Source organism: Dermatophagoides farinae, chromosome 2, assembly GCF_024713945.1.
Source record: "Dermatophagoides farinae isolate YC_2012a chromosome 2, ASM2471394v1, whole genome shotgun sequence".
Lineage (NCBI taxonomy): Eukaryota > Metazoa > Arthropoda > Arachnida > Sarcoptiformes > Pyroglyphidae > Dermatophagoides > Dermatophagoides farinae.
Window position 1 is genome coordinate 4,432,025 of NC_134678.1, and position 22,136 is coordinate 4,454,160.

Consider the following 22,136-nt stretch of genomic DNA (forward strand, 5'->3'; position numbering starts at 1 on the left):
CTAATGGCCACGATAAATTGATGATAAATAAATGACAAAAAAATGAAGAAAAAATTTAACCACACATCATTTATTGAAGTCAATAATGAAAATGCTTCCCAGAATATAATGAAGGTTGTATGCAAAAATTATTAATTTTCTATTTTCATTTATTCCCATGACTTGAAAAAAAAATTCTCTCCATTCAACAATGAAAAGAAAACTATAAATCAAATTCACAATTGCCTATATCCGCGAAACAAGAAACCAAAAACCAGAAAAAAAACATCAAAGGAAATCATTCATCTAAACGAAAAGAAAAAGAAATGTTTAAAATTAGAATATAATGAATGAACGTATTTGTCCACACGAATACAATAAAATTCAGAACAATAAACATTGTTTTGAAAAAATAAATCACTCAGCGGGTTAGTATTTGTAGGGTTATCTCAAGCCATTTCATCATCATCTTTATCTTAGTTTTGTTGATGATAACTTTCTGATCATTATGATAATAATCAATAAGTATTAAATCTCAGAAAAGCAGTATGATCTCGAAATATGATATCAATTCAATCAAAGATCGATTACATCTGAAATAATAATGCATTCGTGGAGTTCAAATAGGCAATTTGTTGTTTATAATGAACAAATCATCATCACTTTTATAGCTATAATTCCATTATCATCATCAAAATCATTTTTGTATATTGTTAAATGATGATGAGAATGGACACGCTTTTTAGCCGATTACAATCAACAATATCATTGATAATGGTAACCACAAAATAAGCGCATTAGAAACATTTGTTTTTTCTTGTATAGCAATGAATATTAAATTTTAACGGTTTAATCTTGAAATCTTTCATTGATTTTATGAAATATTCATATGAAAACATATTTGATATATTGAATTTATTACATTAATATTTTTCTCTTGCAATAATTGTCAATTTTGACAATCGGCAACGACATTGAATATTTTTTACTAAAATGCTTCAAAGCATGTTCATTTTTATTTTGATTTTTGCTGGCCTAATAATCAGTGGAGAATTAAAATCGAGATTTTTCATGTACTAAAAATAGAAAAAAAAATTCACTTTTGAAAGCAACCCACATACGAATGGGTTACGAGTGTAATTTTATACTTTTATACATATAAAAATCAATGCTCGTTTCGTTTCATTCGTAACGATGTACAGTAATTATCGATGATCAACAGGTTATCGTTTGACTATTTAGCAGCTTCCTCTCTTCTACTTTCAATTTTTCACCATACATATTGAGTTTATGAAAAAAAATAAGTTTGTATAGATTCAAATCATTGACCAACATTTGGTCATTCGAACTAAAGAAGCCACGAAACGCAAACCAATACGACTTATCTGATCATAAAGCAATCCTGATCGAAACGATCATCATCATTGGACATATCATCATTACAGCTTAACAACAACCAGGAAATCTAAACGAAAAAAAAAATTCAAAACATTGGGAAATATCTTGAAAAAATAAAAAAAAATTAAAAAAATCATATGAACACACATTCAATTCAATGATTTTCTCATTCATTTGGTATAAATATCTAGTTTAGATTTGATCATCAATTTGTTTTTTTCCATTATATTCAATCAGATAAATTGATTTCATTGCAAGAAGGAATGCAAAGACTAAACGGTGTTCAGATGTCATTATTTCATTTCAATTTTTAATGTATGTTGAAAAAATGGTTGTTAACTTTCATTAAATATTAAATCAAATGACATGAAAATGCCAATGATTGATTCGATTTGATCATCATCATCATTTCCGCCACTTTCGATTGGTGATGGAATGGAAAAATAAATTTAATGATGATCTTTACATTCGAAAAAATCTATGTATCATCATCATCATCATCACTTATATTTGTCGATATCCCAAAATGTAATGAAAACGATAGAAATGATTGACATGGTTAGTATGATAATGTGTATAGCTATTGGAATCGATAAAATTTGCCTTTTCCAATCATAACAAATTTTTTTTGGAGATAATCTTACAAGTCTTAATTCAAATAAAATACATAAAGAGATATATGAAGGAGAAATTTTTGTTTATTCTTTCTGTCTTTCTTATTTTCTTTCGGTTTCAAGCTATTTACAAAACAACATTAATCAACAAAAACAATATGAATAATTGAAAACAAAATTATCATATTCACAAATAGACTAGATACAATCAAAAGAATTTTGGTAGATGATATCATCAATTCACAAATAATTTTTGTGTGCGGCTATAGGTTTTTCTATTAGTAATGACAAACGATAAATTTTACGATTCAAATTTTAGATTAGTGTCCAATTTTTTTTTTACATAAATAAGTTTTTAAGATGACCATCATCTGTCATTATGATCATCATTGTGTTGATTTGTAAGAAAAAATAACTTATGGAATAATTCATAACAAGCATTCACGATGCCCCAGGATAAAAATGAACGGCTATAATTGATGTGAACACCACGGAATATTCGACGTAAGTTGCGATCACGTTGATTGTAAATATCTATAGCCGCTTCAAATATGTTTAAATGTTTTGCTCCAGGTGATTGTGTTTGCATCCTGGTCCGAACCACATTCAATGGATAAAACAATGTGGATATTAATGCACCAACAATCGAACCAGATATAAAATCTTTAATCATTTCAGTCATATAGGATTCGTGGTGGCCCATATTTTGTGGTAGATGATTTTTAATTTTATTTCGAAACGTGAAAAACAGAATGTTTGATGGACCATTACGCAGAATAATGGCAGTAAGACCACGATAATATTCTTTTATACCGTGAATACGTAATTTTTTAAAGGCATCCACTGTATTCGCATAACGGTTATGAAGGCGGTCATCCTTTTTCATTAGAAAGAAAAAAAAATGATTGAGAAACATGTCAATCGATCAAAATATTTACCTGTAGAAGCATTTGCACTCGTTCTAAAGGACACATGATAGCTTCAGTTGAACCAGCTAAAAAAGCTGACAGACAAAAACGTGCATATGATGGCATGATTTGATCGGCATAATGATCCAATAATGAATGATAGGTACCAAATGTTCCGAACATTATCGATAATGTGATTGAACGTTGTATTAATGGCGGGGCAATGCCACGATAAAGACGACCAATGCCTTCGGATCGTAATGTGGCAGTAGCTTTACGCACCGATTGTCCATGGAGCATTTGGCGAAAAATTAATTTATTAATCGGAAATGTTGCGTATACGTTTACAATAGCTGCACCAAAACCACATAAATAATCGGATAGTTGACAACTATCAATGATCGGATGGTGATCAATCTGTGTGACACTATTGCCGGTTATTGCAATATTGGTAGTTGTATTCGTGCTGTTATGAGGGTGATGAGATTCCTGATGATCATTCTTATAGTTTAAAATATTCATTTTTGATAATAATGGATAACGAAATTATGAGTTGGTAAGATAGAGACTGATAACTTTGATTGAATTCTAATTCATTCTCAATTAAGTTGAAGATAAAACATTCTGAAATTAAAATGATAATTTGAATAAATGTTAAAAAATTAAAATAAAAATGAACTCACCTTATTCTTTCCTTTGGTTTGATTATCAATTTCATAGCAATGAGTTCAAAATGGTCCAAAAATTACACAATTATGATGATTCAAATTAATAATATAATTCATTGTAAAAATTGGCGATATTCCTTCACCATAATATGAAAACAATATATCAACATCAAAACGATAAAACATGTTTTTTTAATAAAACAAATAAATTACAATTTAACAAATTTTTAAATTTTTTCTTAGAAACATAGTTTTTTCATGGAATTCTCCAACAAATCCCAGTTTCTAGTTAATAGTTGATCAGTGGATTCAATGTAGATAGATAGATAAATTTTAGTTATGCAAATTGAATCATTTTTTCATTTTTTATATTTAAAAAAAATGAAAATAAAAATGGAAACAATTTATAGCTCACACAGCTGATGGATATTTCCGAAGAAAATAACCATAAAAAAATCTTATAATATGTAAGATAGATGGCGCAATCAAAAGTAACAAGTGATTTGTGTACCGGAAAGCCTCAAAATGACAAACATTTTTCCATTCAAAATAAAACAACAGAATAAAAAAAGAAAAAAGAAATTTTATTTTATAATTATGATATTCAATTCATAAAGTTTAAATTGATCATTAAGCAAAAACATGTGACAGCTAAATGAATACAAATGAGAAAATTATTATGCTTAAATTATAATATATATATAGAGTGAATCAAAAAATGTGAAATTAGAAAAAATATATGAATAATATATATGAATCAAGAATGTAAATGTCACATAAGAAAAACATAACAAATAATCAAGTGAAACAAAGAATGAGCAGCAGTTGGATGATATCAGCTTCAAGATTTGAAATTTAGGCACGATTTCAAATTTTTTTTTCTAGTTATAATAAAAATGATAAGTTAAATGATATGATTCTATGAATTGATTCGATGATTCAATGTGAATTGATTTGATTCGATGAGTTAGAATCGTTAAGTTTGATTTGTAACGAAGAATTCCATAAATGTAAGCCATCATATCTGGCAGTCGAGGCATTTGTAGGTTGACTGAATAACATTTTGATAGTTATGATTTAAAATATTGAAGTTGATGATAATCAAGAAGATTCTGTATGACAAAAAAGTAGATGCAAGAATCATTAAAATGAACTTTAACTGACCGAACTAAAAAACCAACCTCGTGTCGATAAAGATGAATAAAATTGTTGTTGATTCTGCTCATTATCATTATTATTAGATGTTTGCTGCTGCTGCTGTTGTTGATTAGTACTATCTGGTGATGCCGGTATAGAATTATGATGATGATGATGCTGATTCAACAAATCAAGACTGTCATTATTAATTATAGCTGCCATCGTACTGTCACCTATGGCATTTGGTCCAAAATGATGAGTTAGGCCAACTCCGCAATTACCGCTATAGGATTCGCCACCACTAAATTGTAGATGTTGAGATGCGGCAGCAGAATTTGGGCTAACCCCAGAAACAGCAGCAGCGGCTGCGGCAGCAGCTGCCGCTGCAGCTGCTGCCATATCACTGATTGATCCTGTGGTTCGTGTAGATCCGAAACTTGTGCCACCACCACTATTATTGCCACCAATGCCTAAGCTACTTTGATGAGCGACATTCGATAAGCCAACAAAAGATGGTTGATGATGGTGAACAGGAGTATGAGCATTGTTTGCGAACAAATAAGGCGGAAGTGAAGATAGAAAATGTTGCTGTTGTTGTGGACTGGCTTGAACTAAACCATTCCTAAAAATTGTTGAAGCAGAGACTGGAGCAGTAATTGTATGATTTCCAGCGGCTAACACAGCCGAATTAGAAGCACCAATATTGTTAACACTAGCAGCTACTGCAGCGGCTGCTGAAGCAGCATTATTTTGATGTGCGGCTAATGATGACGTTGGTGTGTTTGCCATTGATTTCGGTTTCCGTTTTCTGGTCTGTATCTGATCTTTTTTCATTGTTAATGGGCGGTGAACGCCATGTAATTTGAAATAAAGCCCACATGCGTTACAGACGGGATCACCATTATTATTTCGGCGCCATAATGATGTTGTGGTTGTTGTACAATTAGAACATTTCATACCTGTTCGTCGATTAGTACTCTGTGACAATGGAATGAAAAAAAAAATAAATGAAAAAAGACCAAGTTTATAAAAACAACATACCGATAGTCGTCGTTGATTTCGAACCAATGGGCGACTATTGCCATTGGATTTATGATATAGACCACATGCATTGCATAAATAATGGCCTGTGCCATCACGACGCCAAAGAGGAGTAGATACGGCACCTAAGATGATAATAAAGTTTTAATTTTGGAACCAATTTTTATGTAAAAAATTATACTAACTCTTACCACAATTGACACATTCACGAGTATCATTTGCAAAGGTGAAATTAGATAATGAACTAGATGGTGATGGTGATCCAATGACGTTAGCTGCATTTCCATTGACAGTTCCAGTTGCTGCAGCAGTGTCGAATGTGGCAGCATACATTGGAGTAGCATTGAATGCGTGACTTTGTACTGAACGATTACTAATTGATCGTTGAGAAGTTGGAGCGAATAAACGTACGGCCGAATTCAGAGCCGGATTAAATTGTTGCACAACCAATTGTGGCAGATCAGATTGCGGTGATGATGAATGATGATGGCCAATATGATGGTGATTGAGATAATTCGATTGAGTTAATCCTGTAGTGGTCGCTAATTGTTGCTGTTGCTGATGATGAACAATAGCGGTAGCACTTTGTGGAGCGATCGCAGATCGTTGTTGTTGTTGATGATTATGCTGATGATGATGATGATTCAGAGCAAGATTTTGTCCAATATTATTATTTGTTGTTAATTGATCCGGAGACAAATGTGGGCTAGCATCGTTGCTATAGACAAAATATGGTGATTCTTGTTGTTGCTGTGCTAATGTTGTTGTGATCACTTGTTGCTGTTGATTATCATTGATCATGGTAGAATTTGATGCTGAGGCTGAAACAGACTTTTTTGCCGTCGATATAAACAAATGTCCAGATGTCGGAATTGATGTTGATGGTGAAGATGAGGATGATGGCGGTGTTGAAGATGGCGGTGTATTTGTTGTGAGATGTTGTGATCTTTGCTGTGGTGAACCGCTTTCCGAAAGATTCATCACTGGCGGTGTTGGATTGACAATTGAAGATGATCCAGACGGAGATGTTCCATCACCAATTGATGGGGATGACGATTCTTGTACTTGATGGTTATTATTATTGTGTAAACTATTTGATGATGTCAAAGTCATGTTTGATTCTTGAATTTGATTCAATAATTGATTATTATAATGATAATTAGCAAATTGTTGATGCTCAAGATCAGATAATGAATATATGGTCATCGATGGTGAATAATGAGATTGTCGTTGATGTGTTTGTGGCGTGGAATTTTCCAGATAAATCACATTAAATTTAAATGATTTTCGTGGGGGAGGTTCATCATCCTCTGACGGTGATCGAGTACAATTGTCGAAGGAATCTGGTTTATATGGTGCCTCACGTTTTGTAGCGCCAGTAGCTGTTGTCACCGATGATGGCGATGATTGCCAAACAGCGGAAGAAGTGGTGGCGTCGGCGGCACTATATTCTATTTGTTCACATTGATTGGAGGGAATAAAAAAAAATAATCATCATCATTATTAAAAGGGTAATCATAGTTTTTAAGTTCAATACATAATGATTAACTAGCTTAGGATCATTTCAATTCAATTTCGTTCATCGATGATAGATAATTTTTTGTTTTTGTAATCTTACAAGATCTTAGTCAAAAGCAATGGCCAAGACATAACAAAGACTTGGGGTTTGATAAGTAATTTTTTCGATGTTCTATTATTAATGATCTGGATTTCTTTGTGCTTACTGTTGTTTGTATTCAAACTGGAACATATTTTTTACACAAACAAAATTGGTTTGATGCGGAATGACATAAAACAAAAAACATTTGTATTATTGATTATTTCATCTTCATTACTATTGACATTAATTGAATCACAGTCAATCGATGATGTGTGGACACAACACAAATTTAAAATATAAAAAGGAAATTTAATAAAAAAAAATGAAGATTGAAATGAAAAAATCAATTTCTTGAAGACTCGGCTGTTTAATATCGTTCAGTCAGCAAATAAGGTATCGAATCACAATTTGGCTAGGCCTTTTATATTATTCTACTACATGGATCGGCCATGTGATTTGATTATATTAAGGTAAACTCTCTCCATTCAAATGGTAGGCCTTGGTAGTTGATCGAATTCAGGTCCTATGGTAATAACTGGTTCTTTTTATCAACGACCTCGATCGAAAGTGGGGATAACAATAAAGTTTTCTATTAATATCGGTTGATATGAAGCTTTCATCGTTGTTCGTCATAAATTCATTCAATCGTTTTATGATTCATGACCATGTTTTTTCCAAGCGGTCTTAGCCGATTCAATGATTTTCATCCAAGAATGGATGCAAGGAGGAAAGGGAAATCCGATCTCTTTTTACGATGTCCTTGACAGGACATCACATAATTATTAACGACAATTGTCGTTTCTGTTGTCGTTATTGTTGATGCCTTTGTCGTCGTATTCGATGATTCGGAAATAGGATAAAGGAAATGTTGGCCAACCTGATTTTGTTGTTTTTGTTATTGCTGCTGTTCTAACATTTGTGGTTGTAGTTCTGTTTTGATGATCAACTTTTTTAGAGGTGGCTGTGAATCTTCAACACATCCACCGCCAAAGGAATTGCTGTTATCCGTTCGATGGATATAACAATTGTTGTCTACACAGCGTCATGTTCTTTAGCGATAAACTTTTGTCCTGAAGCTTCTGTCGTGGAAAGCCTTTTTTGCTTTCCATTCGAATCAATATCATCATCATGATGATGGCCGTAATTCATGATCAATTTATTATTATTTTCATCCCAAAGATCTTCGCCTAGAATAAATTTTTCCATAGCCTGAATTTCTTGGTCAGCCGTATCATTGTAGTTATTGTTATGATTATTAACAGCACAAATCTTGTCAAATATGTCCATAACATTGAATGCTGAATGACACCGATCTTTGTGTTTGAAGTGGGTGTCAGGTAAAAAGCATTCTTTAAAAAAAAATTATTTTTGCAGCTTTGAAATACAATATAAACACTATGGCAACATATTGTATATGAAAAACTTTGTCTTTTTTCAAATGTCAGCCTAGCAGGGTCTATTTATACGAGAGTGATGACTAAGACATAATCTTTCAACTATTAGCAGGTTTTCAAATGGTTGATTAACAAGTTGTAAAATAAAGTCTCTTTCTCTTTCTGTTAGTATAATATTAGTCACCTGTTTTTAATTAAACAATTATTTGATATTTTTTAGCAATACACTAGAAGAATATTATTTCATGAATTTTTAAGCGCTCAAAATTCAACTTGATCTATGGTCACTCGAGATTTGATGAGTCATTTTGAGTCATCAAACAAAGTGTTAAATTTTTTGCCCAAACTTGAACATATGAAGAATTTTCCCTAATAACAAAAAAAATTGGTACATAAAAGTCAACACTTTTACTGCTAACAGGGGAAGAAGTTCATTTTTTCGGTGTACTATTTTTTCATCGATTAATCAAAATCGGAAATCGAACCATGGGAGTTATTATTGATAGAAAAAATATTGAATCGTCAAAATTTGTTTTCATACAAACTTAGATTATTTAAATTATAAAATTTTGTCTTTTCACTTGTTAAGCCGTATTTATATGTTGAATTGAGATCACAATTTTGATGATTTGATTGTTGATCAATTTTATCGAATTCAGGTTAAATAATATTCAGCACTTGTTTATCTCGTAATATAGAAAATTCATTCACATTATACTCATTTGATGTTCGTTCAACTTTGGCGCCACTGACACTGTTGTTGTTTTTGTTTGTAAGGCAGCAATAATCATCAATTGGAAAAGTAGTAGAAACGATGCTTTCATTTTTGTCTGTTGATATTGCCTGATGGTTCAAGAGAACATTTGTCTTGTCGTGGTTGTCATTGTTATTATTATGGCTACTATAATATTTATTTGTGGTATTATTTGCATTAATAAATTTTTATCATCATCCTCATCGTAATATTGAATTTTGTCCAAAAATTTAGTCGGTCGCTGCTGACAACCGAATCTATTCGGAATAAATGCCGGCAAATCATCACCGACACTAACAACAGCAATAGAAGTATTTTGTTGTTGATGAATCGATGATTCAGTTGTTGTTGTTGTCGATGTTGTTGATATTTCTGATTGTTGTTGAGGTCGGGATCCTATCAAATGTTTGTTTGACGATAATGTTGTCTTTACTAGGTCAACAATAACGGTAGACGGAGAATGAGATGATCCATACGATTTGGATATTATATCGATGAGAAATGAATGATGATCATCATTGCCATCAGCTACAAAGCGATTATTTTCAATGATCGTCGACGATGAGGGCGAAGATATGATCAATAATGGTGATGATGATGTATTATTGTCATGTGCATCACATCCAACAGTCAAATTATGATTGGGCGCCAATATAATATCCATATTTAATGTCGATCTTGATTTTCGGTCTATTATCGTTGTAGTTGATGCTCGTTGCTGTTGACGCGGTTCCATTATCAAATCAGTCTTGTTATTATTGCTATATGTTTGTTGCTTCTTATGTATCATTGCTGCTTTAGTGTTATAATAATTCAGTTTATCACTCCAAATAATCTTCATAATCATCCTTATCGTTGTTTTTTGGTAGCTGCCGTGGTTATTTTACTGCTGGTAATTCCATAATTGATTCATACGTCATTAGATCATTGCAGGTTGGTAGTGACTTTTGGAGGTGGTGATTATCAACCATTATCAGCCAAGCTCTTTCTAGTTAGAGTTGCCATTTTGGACCATTGAGATTTTGTTATTATTTGCTGATGATGTGCGGCAGTATCATCAACCATAGTGGCTAACAAGAACAATGGTGGTGATAAAACATTTTTAATGGGTAACCGTAGCATCATCATCACCAATTGATCAAGGTATATTATTTAATATAGATTTTTTGTTGGACAATCCATGTGACTGTTGTTATTGTCGTCTTTTATTTGTGATTTGTTGTGTTTCATTCGAATCGGTTCCATAGAATGTTAGTGTTACATTTGATTTGAACAGTGCATTTTTCGTACAATTGGGTTTTATCATCAAAAAGGAATAATTCTTGGCATCGGATAACTAGGCTTCACGCTAGTCTTAACGTTATATCTTTCTTTTTAATTGGAACGATTTGAGCCGTCCACCCACTATGCCGACTTTTGCGATGGATGTCCATCTCTAAAAGTTCTTTGATTTCCTTTCTGGCCATATCCATGACTGCAACGGGAAAACGTTCTTCTTGAAACCACTTCTTCTTGAACAACTTCTTGATGTTAATTTCTTCATCTTCGCTAGCTTCAGCCAACCAAAAACCATGAGAAATTTATCTCGGAAAAAACCATTGATAGATCAGGAATGGAATTTTTTGAGCCAGATAATATGTTAGTCCATGAACGGACTTTGGCCAACGCTCCAAGAATGTGATTTTATTGCAAGCGATTTCACAAGTAAAAACAAATAGTTTAAAAGTAACACTAGTCATTTAAATAATAAAATAAAAGTAAAAATCTAATTATGGAACACCCATACTACTAAATTTTATTAGAACTAAGATTCAATGAGAATTTTTTTTCTATTCATGATTTTTAAGAATTTTTTTTTCTATTAGAAAAAACTGAAATTTTAGGCATTATACAAATGATGAAGTTTATCAATTTTATTTGTGTATAAGAAAAAAAAAGATAGATATCTATTTTGCAACAATTTTTATTCATTGTCAAATCTTTTTTATTTTATTCATCACAATCGCGATTGGTAATAATGATAATAACCAGTAATGATGACATTGAAATGAAAAATTTGGCCAAAAATCAAACATGAAATTGTGGAAAATATCTCATCAAAATAAGATGGATAAATTTTTTTTTCAGACTTAATATCTCAAATTTCAATACGGATGAAAAAAAATTGTTCATCATTTATCAATCATAATAATCATTGAACAATCACGTGCAATTTGAATTTGGAGAAAAGAACTTTGAAATGTCTGAATGGTTTGAAATATTTTTTTTTATCAATTGTGAAACAAGATGTTTCCGGATTATCATCTGTCGATCGATCGATTTATAATCAAACGGCTTAGAAATATATTATATTAATGCCAAATAGGTTAGTAGGTATATGACAGTGTTTTTAAACCTAAACTAACGATTATTTTTTTTTTTTTTTGATGATACGATAACGGATAGGCACAATTTTCAATGATGAAAATGAATTTATCTACTAAAGAAAATGAATCAAATCAGAATTTTATCAACAATCAATCAATCGATGAATGAATGTTGTAGTTGTTGTTTTAGAATGCAAGTGAAAAAAAATGGGAAGTTTCATTAAAAACTTTTGAAAAAAAATAACCAAAAATTTATTTTCAATATTTGAAGACCAAGAAAAAAATCTCTCATCAATAACAACGAACAATTTTTGGAAAATAATTTATCGCCTATGTGGTGACACTACAACTGCTAATTTTTTTTTTTATTCTCGCTTGCCACCGGAAAATTGTATCATTGTATACAGATGACATTGTTTTAAGCAAAATGGTGTTTTCATTTTTTTTTTCATTAGAAAGGATTTTTTTTCAATAAACAATGTCATTCATTGTACATTTTATTATTTTTTTTTTAAATAAAATGATAAATCATAGAAAACTAGCGAGAAAAATCCAATTTTTGTGATCATAAATATCAGTGAATGGCAATATCTATTAGTGGGTGGAATATAATAATAATAATGTATTCATAAAACCCTTCAAAAAAAAAACTCATTTAGCAAAATCTAAAAGTAAATCTTCACAATTTAAGAGAGGAGTGTCTTGCAAATATTTTCATTACCAGAAAAAAAAACAAATATTTGAATCTATAAAGTTTTTCTCATCATTTTTTTTTCTTGTTTAGTTACAGAAAAAAATGGGCATAGAAAAATTGAGTAAATCATTCAATCAATTGATTGATCGATCGATAGATTGTATGGATAAGATTAGACACACATCAATAAATGCAAAGAATTGCGTAATACATTCCCATGTATCAAATTGATCTAAAATTGTTAATAATTAATATAGAAAAAAATCAAATAACTATGCTATATGCTAAAACTGACTGCTTGATGTCTGTATACTTGATTTGCTTATCTACATTCATTCATTCATTCATTAGAACAATATATACAATAATAATATGCTATGGAAAAACTCATTATCATCAAATTGATTGATTCGATTGTATTGAAACACTCAAAATATATAGTAAAAAATTGCCTCAAATTGGTTATGATAGACAAGTGTGATAATGGATGCGGGTGCGTGTGTGTATTTGGGTATTCAAAAGTACCTTTAAAAATTATATGGAGTACATTTGATACAAATCATCGAACAGTTTAGAAATTTGAGCCAAATTCATTAATATCGACACAAAAGAATAACATTAAAATCCATTGATCTTATGGTCAAATTATAAACAAAATAAACAAAGTCATTGTCATTGTTGTCAATAATTTTTAGAACAATTTCAATCAAAATCACTAAAAATCAAAATATAAATATAAAGGTGAAAAAAAAACAATTTTTGAAAAGCATAATGAAAAAAACGTGCCTGATTCACTATATGATGATGATGATGATGATAATGAAACTGTGATGAGTCAATCATCAAGTATCATGTACTAAAGAAATAAACAAAACAAAACAAAAAATTCAATACAAAACTTACCTTTCATTTTAATCATTTATTATGCTAATATTTATTTGAATGAATTGTTTCAAAGTTATATTGATATATAAAGTCAATCATTATTCTGTAATGAACACATGAATGAAAGCAAATAAATAAATTGATGATGAAAAAGGAAATGGGAAAAAAACGAGTACAAACGCAATGTTGATTAGTGTCGCCCTCTAATGGCGCCCATCAGTACAAACATTTTAACATTCTATAGAATGTGTATTTGAGAGAATTTTAAAAGTTTCAAAATCTTGAAATTCCAATAAAAACAAAACTTACCATCATTAACATAATATTTATTATCACAAATTTCAATCATAATTTTCAACTTTTTGAACACTGAATAAATGTTCGCTGCTTGTTCCCACCAATTAGCAACTTAGTTCATTTTGTTAGAATGGTCAATTTACAATTCACTTTTTATATTCTCGAAAATGAACTGGGTTCTTCATATGGTTCGTTTGGAATATGAAGTAATTTTTTTCAATTTCTTGTTGAAGTGTAGAAAAAGGGTTGGTTTTTCTTGGTAAAAAAAAATAGAATAAAATAACGGAATCTATTCATTTATTCATTGAATTTTTTTAGCTTGTCTTTGTTATAATAACGATTGGTTTAATCTTTTAATTATAATTACAAATTCGATTCTCTCACGCTTGTACCTACTGAGTGTTAATATTGTGTACTTGTTGTGTGTGTGTGTGTAAAAGTCAGTGACAGTCATTTTATTTTTATGGTCTTTGTGTTTGTGTTTCGTTTGGTTTTCTAATTAACGACGAGCCAACATTCAATTTTACCAATGACCATGAATCAATAATCATACCATTGAATAAACACGCACAAAATCAAGGTCAAGAAGAATTTATGGCACATGAATCAAAATTTAGTCAAAAATTTTTAAATTGATAAAACAAACAGCTGTCAATGAATGGGTGGGTTCGATATCAGATTTGATCTGGTTTGGCTTGGCCTGTTTTTTTTCACAGCTTTACTGATTATAATTCATCATCATTCGAAGATTGATTGATTGTGAACAAAGATTTTTATCGATTCTTATCTTGTGTATTTTTTGAATTTATTCATACTTTTAATATGATAAGAATATTTATTTACTTTTCACCATATACAGTAATACCCCGCTTAACGCGGGGGTTACGTTCCAAAAATTCTGAGCGTTAAGCGAAACAGCGCTAAGCGGGGCTATCTTTACATAATGCATTTTTACCCTTCATATACAATGTAACAATGTAATGCAATGTAGGGTAATTATACAGCGTTATATCGAATCAGCGCTAAACGGGGCAGCGTTAAGCGGGGTATGAGTGTATTAGTAGTGTGATAGCAAGAACAGCAAATAATTTTTCTGATGTCTGAATTTTAAAGCCGTTTATTTTCGGATCTTGGTTGATGTGATTGATCCCAGTCATAATAATTATCATCGGCTGTAATGCCCATACGAAATAAGACATATCGAAATTGGCTTATTATCTGACGATAGGGTGGGCGTTCATTGAAACGAATTTTCTTCACAATTTCAAGAAAATTCTCATATTCAACTGGCATATTTGAACAAAGTTCTTTACTTGTTGTCGTCATTTTGATTATACCGATCTGTTTGGTTCTTTCACGTAAATCAGCAACGTTCAATCCTTGCCATGGTAATTGGCCTTTATGTAGAAAGATGATCATATAAATTATAGCTTCAAGATCATCTCGTCGACTCAATTCACGGCCCACATGATTATTGACACTAATATAACGTGCTGTTCCCGTTACGCCTTTACCTTCCACATAGCTAATATGTCGATTATCTTCATTAATATATCTTTTGCAAAATCCTAAATCTATCGCCAACACAAGAAAATAAAGGTTAAATAAACAAAAACAAAAGTCAATTTTTAAAAATTGTCATACCAATCATATGGACTGTAGCCCATTTTGACGTATTGGGTTGACCGAATAGGAAATTGTCTGGTTTCACATCACGATAAATGATACCTTGACTATGTATATATTCGAAAATATTGAGCATTTGTATCATTAATTTGGTGGTCGTAACCAAACCAAAATGACCACCACAAATTTGATTCATTTTCAATAAAGATGGCCCAAGTAGATCCATTACAAGTGCACTATAATTTTTACAAGGACCAAAATAATGTATTTTTGGTATAAAAATCATATAGTTTCCTAATGTTTTATAAAATCCATATTCCAATGGTAATTGTGGTTTATCAATATCGGCTCTTTCAACTTTGATGGCTACTTTTTCTCCAGTTTCATTGTTTGTACCGATATAAAGTGAACCGAACGATCCACCGGTTACATAAAAGCCAATTGTGAAATTTGAATTTCCAACACGTTGATTGACCAATATAGCTGAATCGCTGGATGTATCCTGCGAGGTTGCCATTTGTCACGTATGCATATTGTTTTCTTAGTACATATCATTTATAATCATTTACATCCTGTATTGTTAGAACCTTAATTCAATTGAGAATAACAAAAAAAAGAAATTTTTCATTTCAATTTGGCCGATTGATCTTAATTTGATTTTCGAAATCTAATAATCGATTGTTGATTGATAAGAACTCAAGCATCATCCAGATTTTAGTGTTCGTTAAATACATCTCCGGTTCCATATCACAACATGAGCATTATCAGAGAAAACGTTTTTTAATTGTTTTTTTTTTTTTTTTTTGGTTTATACGGATCAAACATAGGGGATTTCAAAAATAGAAAAAAAATCATCTAAAAAAAGTCTGGAAACAACAATCAAAAGAAAAATGGATTTGAAAAATCTGTTTTGCATCATCTTTTCGACCTCTATATTTTTCATTGGCTACTGTTCAGCAGATTATGGTAAGTTCGTTATTCATTCATAGTCAAATCTTTTTAAATTGAAATATATTTTGCCCATGTGAGTAGAAGATTTGAAAACCTTATCATTGAAAATTGGCGAAATGAAATGCCTAAATGTGCCTAATATATCGGAATTTCTTTGGAATTATCATTCGTTAAAAAATCAACCAAATTTTGGTGACAATTATGATGAATTACAATCATTGTTGGCTCAGACAAAAGTCTTATATTCAGCTTTGAATGATCAGATTAGTTACTATGCTCAATCTGAACACCAAATACAATTTTCCAATCAAAATTATTTCAATCTAATGATCTATTGGCATATACGTTCGATACAATGTCAAAGTTTATATATGGTATTCAAATGGATCGAACAAGATCTGCTACGATTTCGTGAGGACCATTCATCCATTCTTCGTGAGGTATTTGATGATGGCCAATTTCAGATGAAAATGTCGAATTATATTGAAAAACATTATTTGACCGATCTGGAAATATTCAATCAATTGGATTATGATATATTTGATTTTGTTCGAAAAGCAGCCAAACATGTTGATAAAAATAGCATTATCAATCGACTACAAAAACTACATCAATTATTTGATGAGATAAATGATGGTCTTACCAAAGACATAATTTCACCGGCACATGATGAACTATATAAAAATGGATTAGATTTTTCTATGCCAAAGTCATGTATTGATCTCTTCGACACTTGGCTATTACCGATGGTTAACCGATTTTATGCGTCAATTTCAGGAAACATTCCAGAAACATTATCCTTGATTAATGATTAACAAATCCATCAATATCCATTATCAATTGATTGAAAAAAATAAAACTGTGTACCACAACTGAAAAAATTTTTTAATTCTGTCTATAACAAACTAAATCCAAAACTAGTCAATTTTTTTATCACTAAACCGAAGGTCAAATCATTTTATATTTAATTGTTAACCTTGATCAGATCAAGGCGATAACAGTTAATTTTCTTCTGAATGTAAGGAATCGTGAGACAAAATTTTATAGATTCTTTATCTTGATGATGATAATTGAATAGAGTGATCATGATTCAAGGATCAATGGTGGTTGAGTATTTCAATGAGATTTCTGGTAGTTTGTTTCATTCATTTTCATTTCATTGACATTCAATGACACCATTGCATACGATTGAATCAGAACAATAAGAAAAAATGAAATTTTTTATTATTGTTTTGACAATTTCTTCAATAACAATTTTGAGCATCATGTGGTTTATTTAAATCTTTATTTTGAGATGCATAAAGATTTAATGGGCATCGATGATCTATAACAGAATAATTTTTAAATCATTAGCACATAATTTGTGAATACATCAAACAAAAGACGTATCATGATGAATTGTGTTCGAATCGTGATTTTAATTCAAACGAATCAAACTTATGATTAAATTCTTTAAAAAATGTATTAAATTATGATTTATCGATTGTCACAAGGCCATAATGATAATTTGTTGCTTATCTTAATCCGCTTTTTCGAAATGGGCCAACAATCTTGAGGAATGAAGAGGATCATCAATCGATTGATTAATTGATATGTTTCATTAATATACACAGGCAATTTGAAAAAAGTGTTGCCCAACCAATAGTTACATACGACGATGGCAAAGATGATAATGATAGAATCTGATTAAAACAATAATGTCTATAATCGAGTCACCTGAGTGTGTAAATTAGATAACAAAGATGATGGCTATGAAAAGGAAAAAACCAATTGAAATCCAGGATATATAATCGATTAATGGGCTGACAAAACTTATGATAACGATATTTCATCATTTACATTTGCAATTTGTAAATCATCCGATTTATATAAATACCATTGGAATCCATTCATTCATTATCATTGTGATTTTTTCTTTCTTTTTTTCCATCAAAATTAAAAATTCATCAAAAATGAAATTCGTTTTGGCCATTGCCTCTTTGTTGGTATTGAGCACTGTTTATGCTCGTCCAGCTTCAATCAAAACTTTTGAAGAATTCAAAGTTTGTTTTCCATTAATTCTATTTTGTTATTTCATATATAATATCCAATTACTTTTGCCGATCATTGTAGAAAGCCTTCAACAAAAACTATGCCACCGTTGAAGAGGAAGAAGTTGCCCGTAAAAACTTTTTGGAATCATTGAAATATGTTGAAGCTAACAAAGGTGCCATCAACCATTTGTCCGATTTGGTAAGTCGAAAATCATCATATTCTTAGACTTTTCAATCAATATATTTTTTACTAGTCATTGGATGAATTCAAAAACCGTTATTTGATGAGTGCTGAAGCTTTTGAACAACTCAAAACTCAATTCGATTTGAATGCCGAAACAAGCGCTTGCCGTATCAATTCGGTTAACGTTCCATCGGAATTGGATTTACGATCACTGCGAACTGTCACTCCAATCCGTATGCAAGGAGGCTGTGGTTCATGTTGGGCTTTCTCTGGTGTCGCCGCAACTGAATCAGCTTATTTGGCCTACCGTAACACGTCTTTGGATCTTTCTGAACAGGAACTCGTCGATTGCGCATCTCAACACGGATGTCACGGCGATACAATACCAAGGTTAGGTCCCTTTCCAATTAAAATTACAATATTAATTAACAATCACAATAATAATCAGAGGCATCGAATACATCCAACAAAATGGTGTCGTTGAAGAAAGAAGCTATCCATACGTTGCACGAGTAAGTTTGATTTGATTAAATCTAAATAAAAATCAAAAATTGTATTGAAAAAATTGCTAGGAACAACAATGCCGACGACCAAATTCGCAACATTACGGTATCTCAAACTACTGCCAAATTTATCCACCAGATGTGAAACAAATCCGTGAAGCTTTGACTCAAACACACACAGCTATTGCCGTCATTATTGGCATTAAAGATTTGAGAGCTTTTCAACATTATGAGTATGTTTTGCAATTCATTAAAGAATTGATGAATTTTAATCTTTTATCATTTATTTTTTAGTGGACGAACAATCATTCAACATGACAATGGTTATCAACCAAACTATCATGCCGTCAACATTGTCGGTTACGGAAGTACACAAGGCGTCGATTATTGGATCGTACGAAACAGTTGGGATACTACCTGGGGTGATAGCGGATACGGATATTTCCAAGCCGGAAACAACCTCATGATGATCGAACAATATCCATATGTTGTAATCATGTGAACATTTGAAATTGAATATATTTATTTGTTTTCAAAATAAAAACAACTACTCTTGCGAGTATTTTTTACTTTTATTTTTGTTTTGGTTTCGGCTTTTATGATATTGTTTCCGTCTTCTAGGATACCTATAGGTATCTATATCTGTTTTCGTTAATCATGGCGCCAAATGTTATTGGCCTATTTTTCCTATAGTTGATAGTCCAATACGTTTCTTTTATGATTACATAAATCTCTTAATGCCTCTTGGTCTTGAACGGTTAGGCTATCTTTTTTGGAGAATCGATTACCACATATTCGACACATAAAAATATTCCTAGCTTTATGATTTAAGATGAGCATTAAGTTCATAGTGACTTTCAAACCTATATGTACATTTGGGGCAGGGAAATTTCGACATGTTCTTCAACGCTAATGATGGATTTTTATAGGCATTTTATATGGATTTCATCGACGACGCATCCTGCCGATGTGGTTTTAACCATATGTCATCGTCTAATTGCCCTTCACCTTTTAAACATTAATGCATTCGACTGGACAATGTTAATACTGATTATTTGACACAATTCACCAGAGATTCAAAAATTAATTTAAAACAAATGTAAACAACAGATATATTATTATTTTCGTTTTTGTTTATTGTATCTAATTTATAAATTGTTGTTATATCCGTGAATTTGTTTGCTCAGGTGGAACCCAGAATTTTTTTCTTCATATTCAGTTAATGGAGGGGCCCGCGTCGCTAGTGCAAGCTATTGTTGTTAGCGCCCAGGGCTCATGGATTGGTTGATCCGCCTCTGTGTTGAATTAAAATGAATTAAGTGAATGAATGAAATGCCAATATGAAATTCGTATAAAAGAACAATTGGAAGAAAAACAATTAGCCATTTCAAACCAACTAGCCGGTCTTTACTTCCACAATGCATTTTCTGTCTCGTCTGTTTCGTTAAGTGGGTAAAGACTGTGCCAATCAATCTGTCAATAGTGTCCGTTTCCCAACATTGCTGCGAACTTATTACGATGACGATGCAATACATCGTAGTTTATTACATGTATGTTGACAAGGAAGTTTAAGATCAAACCGGAATTTAGGTTTTTTTTATTTTAAACCTTGAATTAATTGTCTTGGCAAAGTTTTATCTTCACATCAATTTGCGATAATGAAAAGGATTTTTAAAAATCGATTAATTTTTGATATAGAGAGAGATGGCTAATAATGATTCCACTTATAATCATCTTAAATCGATATCAAGCTATTATAATGATCTAATATCTAAGATATGATGGTCTTGTTCTTATAAAAACAACATTGTTCATTTGATGGGATTATATTTTTTTGCCATCGTCATTGCCATTGAAAAACAAAATGAAATTCATTCTTACATTGTTGATTTTGGGTTCTGTAGCCGTGAATGCTCGGCCATCTTCGATCGAAACGTTTCAACAATTCAAAGTTTGTATAATCCAAATAAATCATTTCATTTATACGATTCTTTATTTTTTCCCATTTTAGAGAGCATTCAATAAACAATATGAGAGCGTTGATCAAGAGGAAATTGCACGGCAAAATTTTCTTGATTCATTGAAATTTGTTCAAACACATGATAATGCTGCAATCAATTCATTCTCAGATTTGGTATGTACAAAATGAAAGTTAATTTCATACAAAAAATGATCGTGATTTATTTTTAGTCAACCGAGGAATTCAAAGCCAAATTGATGATGAGTGATGAAACTTTTGAACAAATTACAGCTGGTGTTATCGACGATGATGGTGTACGTGGCTGTGAAATTACACAGAAAAATGTTCCAGCCAGTCTTGATCTCCTGTCAATGGGTTATGTGACATCAGTCAAATCACAAGGTCCATGCGGTAGTTGCTGGGCTTTCTCCTGTATTGCTTCGGTTGAATCAGCATATCTAGCAACCAAAAATCAATCCTTAAATCTTTCGGTACAAAACCTTATGAATTGTGCATCTACTCATGGTTGCCATGGTGAAGCACCACCAACAGCATTTAAATATCTCCAAAAAACAGGTGTTGTAGACGCCAAAGTCTATCCATATTTTCCTAGTGTGAGTTCCATTTCTGGTTGAATAATATTTTATATTGAATAATTTACATTGTAGGAAGAGCCATGTCGTTAACGTTATTACGAACATTCAACACATTATCATATCAAAGATTTTTGTCACATATATCCGGTCAATGAAGGAAATTTGAAACAAATTTTGGCGCAAAACCATACTGCCATTTCGGTCATCATTGGCATTAAAGATCTTTCGGCTTTCCGTCATTATAAGTATGTTAATTTTATTATCCTTCCGTATTTATCATTATTAACCAAAACTATTTCATACAACAGCGGTAACTCCATAATGCGTGAAGATAATGGTAGTCAAGTCACTTATCATGCTGTGAACGTTGTCGGCTATGGTAGCGAAAACGGTGTCGATTATTGGAATGTTAAAAATAGTTGGGGACAATCGTGGGGACAGAAAGGTTTTTTCCGTATGGAAATGAACAAAGATTTGATGGGCATCGCTGATTGGGCCTATGTTGTAACCGTTTAATTATTACATTTATCATGAAGAAATTTGATTCG

General features: G+C 31.5%; 6 protein-coding genes across 20 annotated transcripts; 3 read left to right on the top strand and 3 right to left on the bottom strand.

The window, feature by feature from the left end:
* Window positions 1-2,057: 2,057 nt before the first annotated feature.
* On the bottom strand, window positions 2,058-4,010 carry LOC124499671 (mitochondrial nicotinamide adenine dinucleotide transporter SLC25A51). Its single transcript, XM_047063614.2, has 3 exons — window positions 3,583-4,010; window positions 2,930-3,523; window positions 2,058-2,868 (listed from the first exon to the last, which is right to left on the bottom strand). Exons 2-3 carry the CDS (start codon window positions 3,419-3,421, stop codon window positions 2,359-2,361), a joined length of 1,002 nt encoding a protein of 333 aa, XP_046919570.2. The 5' UTR covers window positions 3,422-3,523; window positions 3,583-4,010; the 3' UTR covers window positions 2,058-2,358.
* A 123-nt stretch (window positions 4,011-4,133) lies between these two features.
* On the bottom strand, window positions 4,134-14,513 carry LOC124500110 (uncharacterized). 15 transcript variants are annotated; one of them, XM_075735975.1, is made up of 5 exons: window positions 14,289-14,513; window positions 13,748-13,990; window positions 5,937-7,196; window positions 4,749-5,870; window positions 4,134-4,679 (listed from the first exon to the last, which is right to left on the bottom strand). In XM_075735975.1, the coding sequence occupies exons 2-5, from the start codon at window positions 13,785-13,787 to the stop codon at window positions 4,669-4,671; spliced, it is 2,433 nt and encodes an 810-aa protein (XP_075592090.1). In that variant the 5' UTR covers window positions 13,788-13,990; window positions 14,289-14,513; the 3' UTR covers window positions 4,134-4,668. The 15 variants fall into 15 exon arrangements, with proteins under 15 accessions (XP_075592090.1, XP_046920107.2, XP_046920106.2 ...); XM_047064151.2 differs by having other exon boundaries at window positions 4,749-5,682; window positions 5,746-5,870; window positions 13,748-14,511; XM_047064150.2 differs by having other exon boundaries at window positions 4,749-5,682; window positions 5,746-5,870; window positions 5,931-7,196; window positions 13,748-14,511.
* Window positions 14,514-14,544: 31 nt separating this feature from the next.
* On the bottom strand, window positions 14,545-15,908 carry LOC124500111 (casein kinase I). The gene is made up of 2 exons (XM_047064153.2): window positions 15,380-15,908; window positions 14,545-15,309 (listed from the first exon to the last, which is right to left on the bottom strand). Exons 1-2 carry the CDS (start codon window positions 15,876-15,878, stop codon window positions 14,843-14,845), a joined length of 966 nt encoding a protein of 321 aa, XP_046920109.1. The 5' UTR covers window positions 15,879-15,908; the 3' UTR covers window positions 14,545-14,842.
* Window positions 15,909-16,105: 197 nt separating this feature from the next.
* LOC124500112 (uncharacterized) lies at window positions 16,106-17,193 on the top strand. The gene is given in 3 exon segments (XM_047064154.2): window positions 16,106-16,327; window positions 16,394-17,016; window positions 17,018-17,193. Coding segments are annotated over 3 exon segments (798 nt in total). The 5' UTR covers window positions 16,106-16,251; the 3' UTR covers window positions 17,117-17,193.
* A 937-nt stretch (window positions 17,194-18,130) lies between these two features.
* Window positions 18,131-19,607, top strand: LOC124499316 (peptidase 1). The gene is made up of 6 exons (XM_047063207.2): window positions 18,131-18,354; window positions 18,425-18,544; window positions 18,600-18,919; window positions 18,978-19,041; window positions 19,102-19,265; window positions 19,327-19,607. Exons 1-6 carry the CDS (start codon window positions 18,265-18,267, stop codon window positions 19,532-19,534), a joined length of 966 nt encoding a protein of 321 aa, XP_046919163.1. The 5' UTR covers window positions 18,131-18,264; the 3' UTR covers window positions 19,535-19,607.
* Window positions 19,608-20,785: 1,178 nt separating this feature from the next.
* LOC124499318 (peptidase 1) lies at window positions 20,786-22,135 on the top strand. Its single transcript, XM_047063209.2, has 5 exons — window positions 20,786-20,983; window positions 21,044-21,166; window positions 21,223-21,606; window positions 21,661-21,833; window positions 21,897-22,135. Exons 1-4 carry the CDS (start codon window positions 20,897-20,899, stop codon window positions 21,676-21,678), a joined length of 612 nt encoding a protein of 203 aa, XP_046919165.1. The 5' UTR covers window positions 20,786-20,896; the 3' UTR covers window positions 21,679-21,833; window positions 21,897-22,135.
* Window position 22,136: the final 1 nt, after the last annotated feature.

Coding starts and splice junctions, on each gene's coding strand:
- LOC124499671 (XM_047063614.2), bottom strand. CDS start 3,421: ATGAATATTTTAAACTATAAGAATGATCATCAGGAATCTCATCACCCT. Junction 2,869..2,929: donor GAGTGCAAATGCTTCTACAG/GTAAATATTTTG, acceptor CTAATGAAAAAG/GATGACCGCCTTCATAACCG.
- LOC124500110 (XM_075735975.1), bottom strand. CDS start 13,787: ATGATTGAAATTTGTGATAATAAATATTATGTTAATGATG. Junction 7,197..13,747: donor TAAATATTATGTTAATGATG/GTAAGTTTTGTT, acceptor GTGAACAAATAG/AATATAGTGCCGCCGACGCC. Junction 5,871..5,936: donor TCGTGAATGTGTCAATTGTG/GTAAGAGTTAGT, acceptor TTATCATCTTAG/GTGCCGTATCTACTCCTCTT.
- LOC124500111 (XM_047064153.2), bottom strand. CDS start 15,878: ATGGCAACCTCGCAGGATACATCCAGCGATTCAGCTATATTGGTCAAT. Junction 15,310..15,379: donor GGCTACAGTCCATATGATTG/GTATGACAATTT, acceptor TGTTGGCGATAG/ATTTAGGATTTTGCAAAAGA.
- LOC124499316 (XM_047063207.2), top strand. CDS start 18,265: ATGAAATTCGTTTTGGCCATTGCCTCTTTGTTGGTATTGAGCACTGTT. Junction 18,545..18,599: donor TCAACCATTTGTCCGATTTG/GTAAGTCGAAAA, acceptor ATTTTTTACTAG/TCATTGGATGAATTCAAAAA. Junction 18,920..18,977: donor CACGGCGATACAATACCAAG/GTTAGGTCCCTT, acceptor AATAATAATCAG/AGGCATCGAATACATCCAAC.
- LOC124499318 (XM_047063209.2), top strand. CDS start 20,897: ATGAAATTCATTCTTACATTGTTGATTTTGGGTTCTGTAGCCGTGAAT. Junction 20,984..21,043: donor AAACGTTTCAACAATTCAAA/GTTTGTATAATC, acceptor TTCCCATTTTAG/AGAGCATTCAATAAACAATA. Junction 21,167..21,222: donor TCAATTCATTCTCAGATTTG/GTATGTACAAAA, acceptor ATTTATTTTTAG/TCAACCGAGGAATTCAAAGC.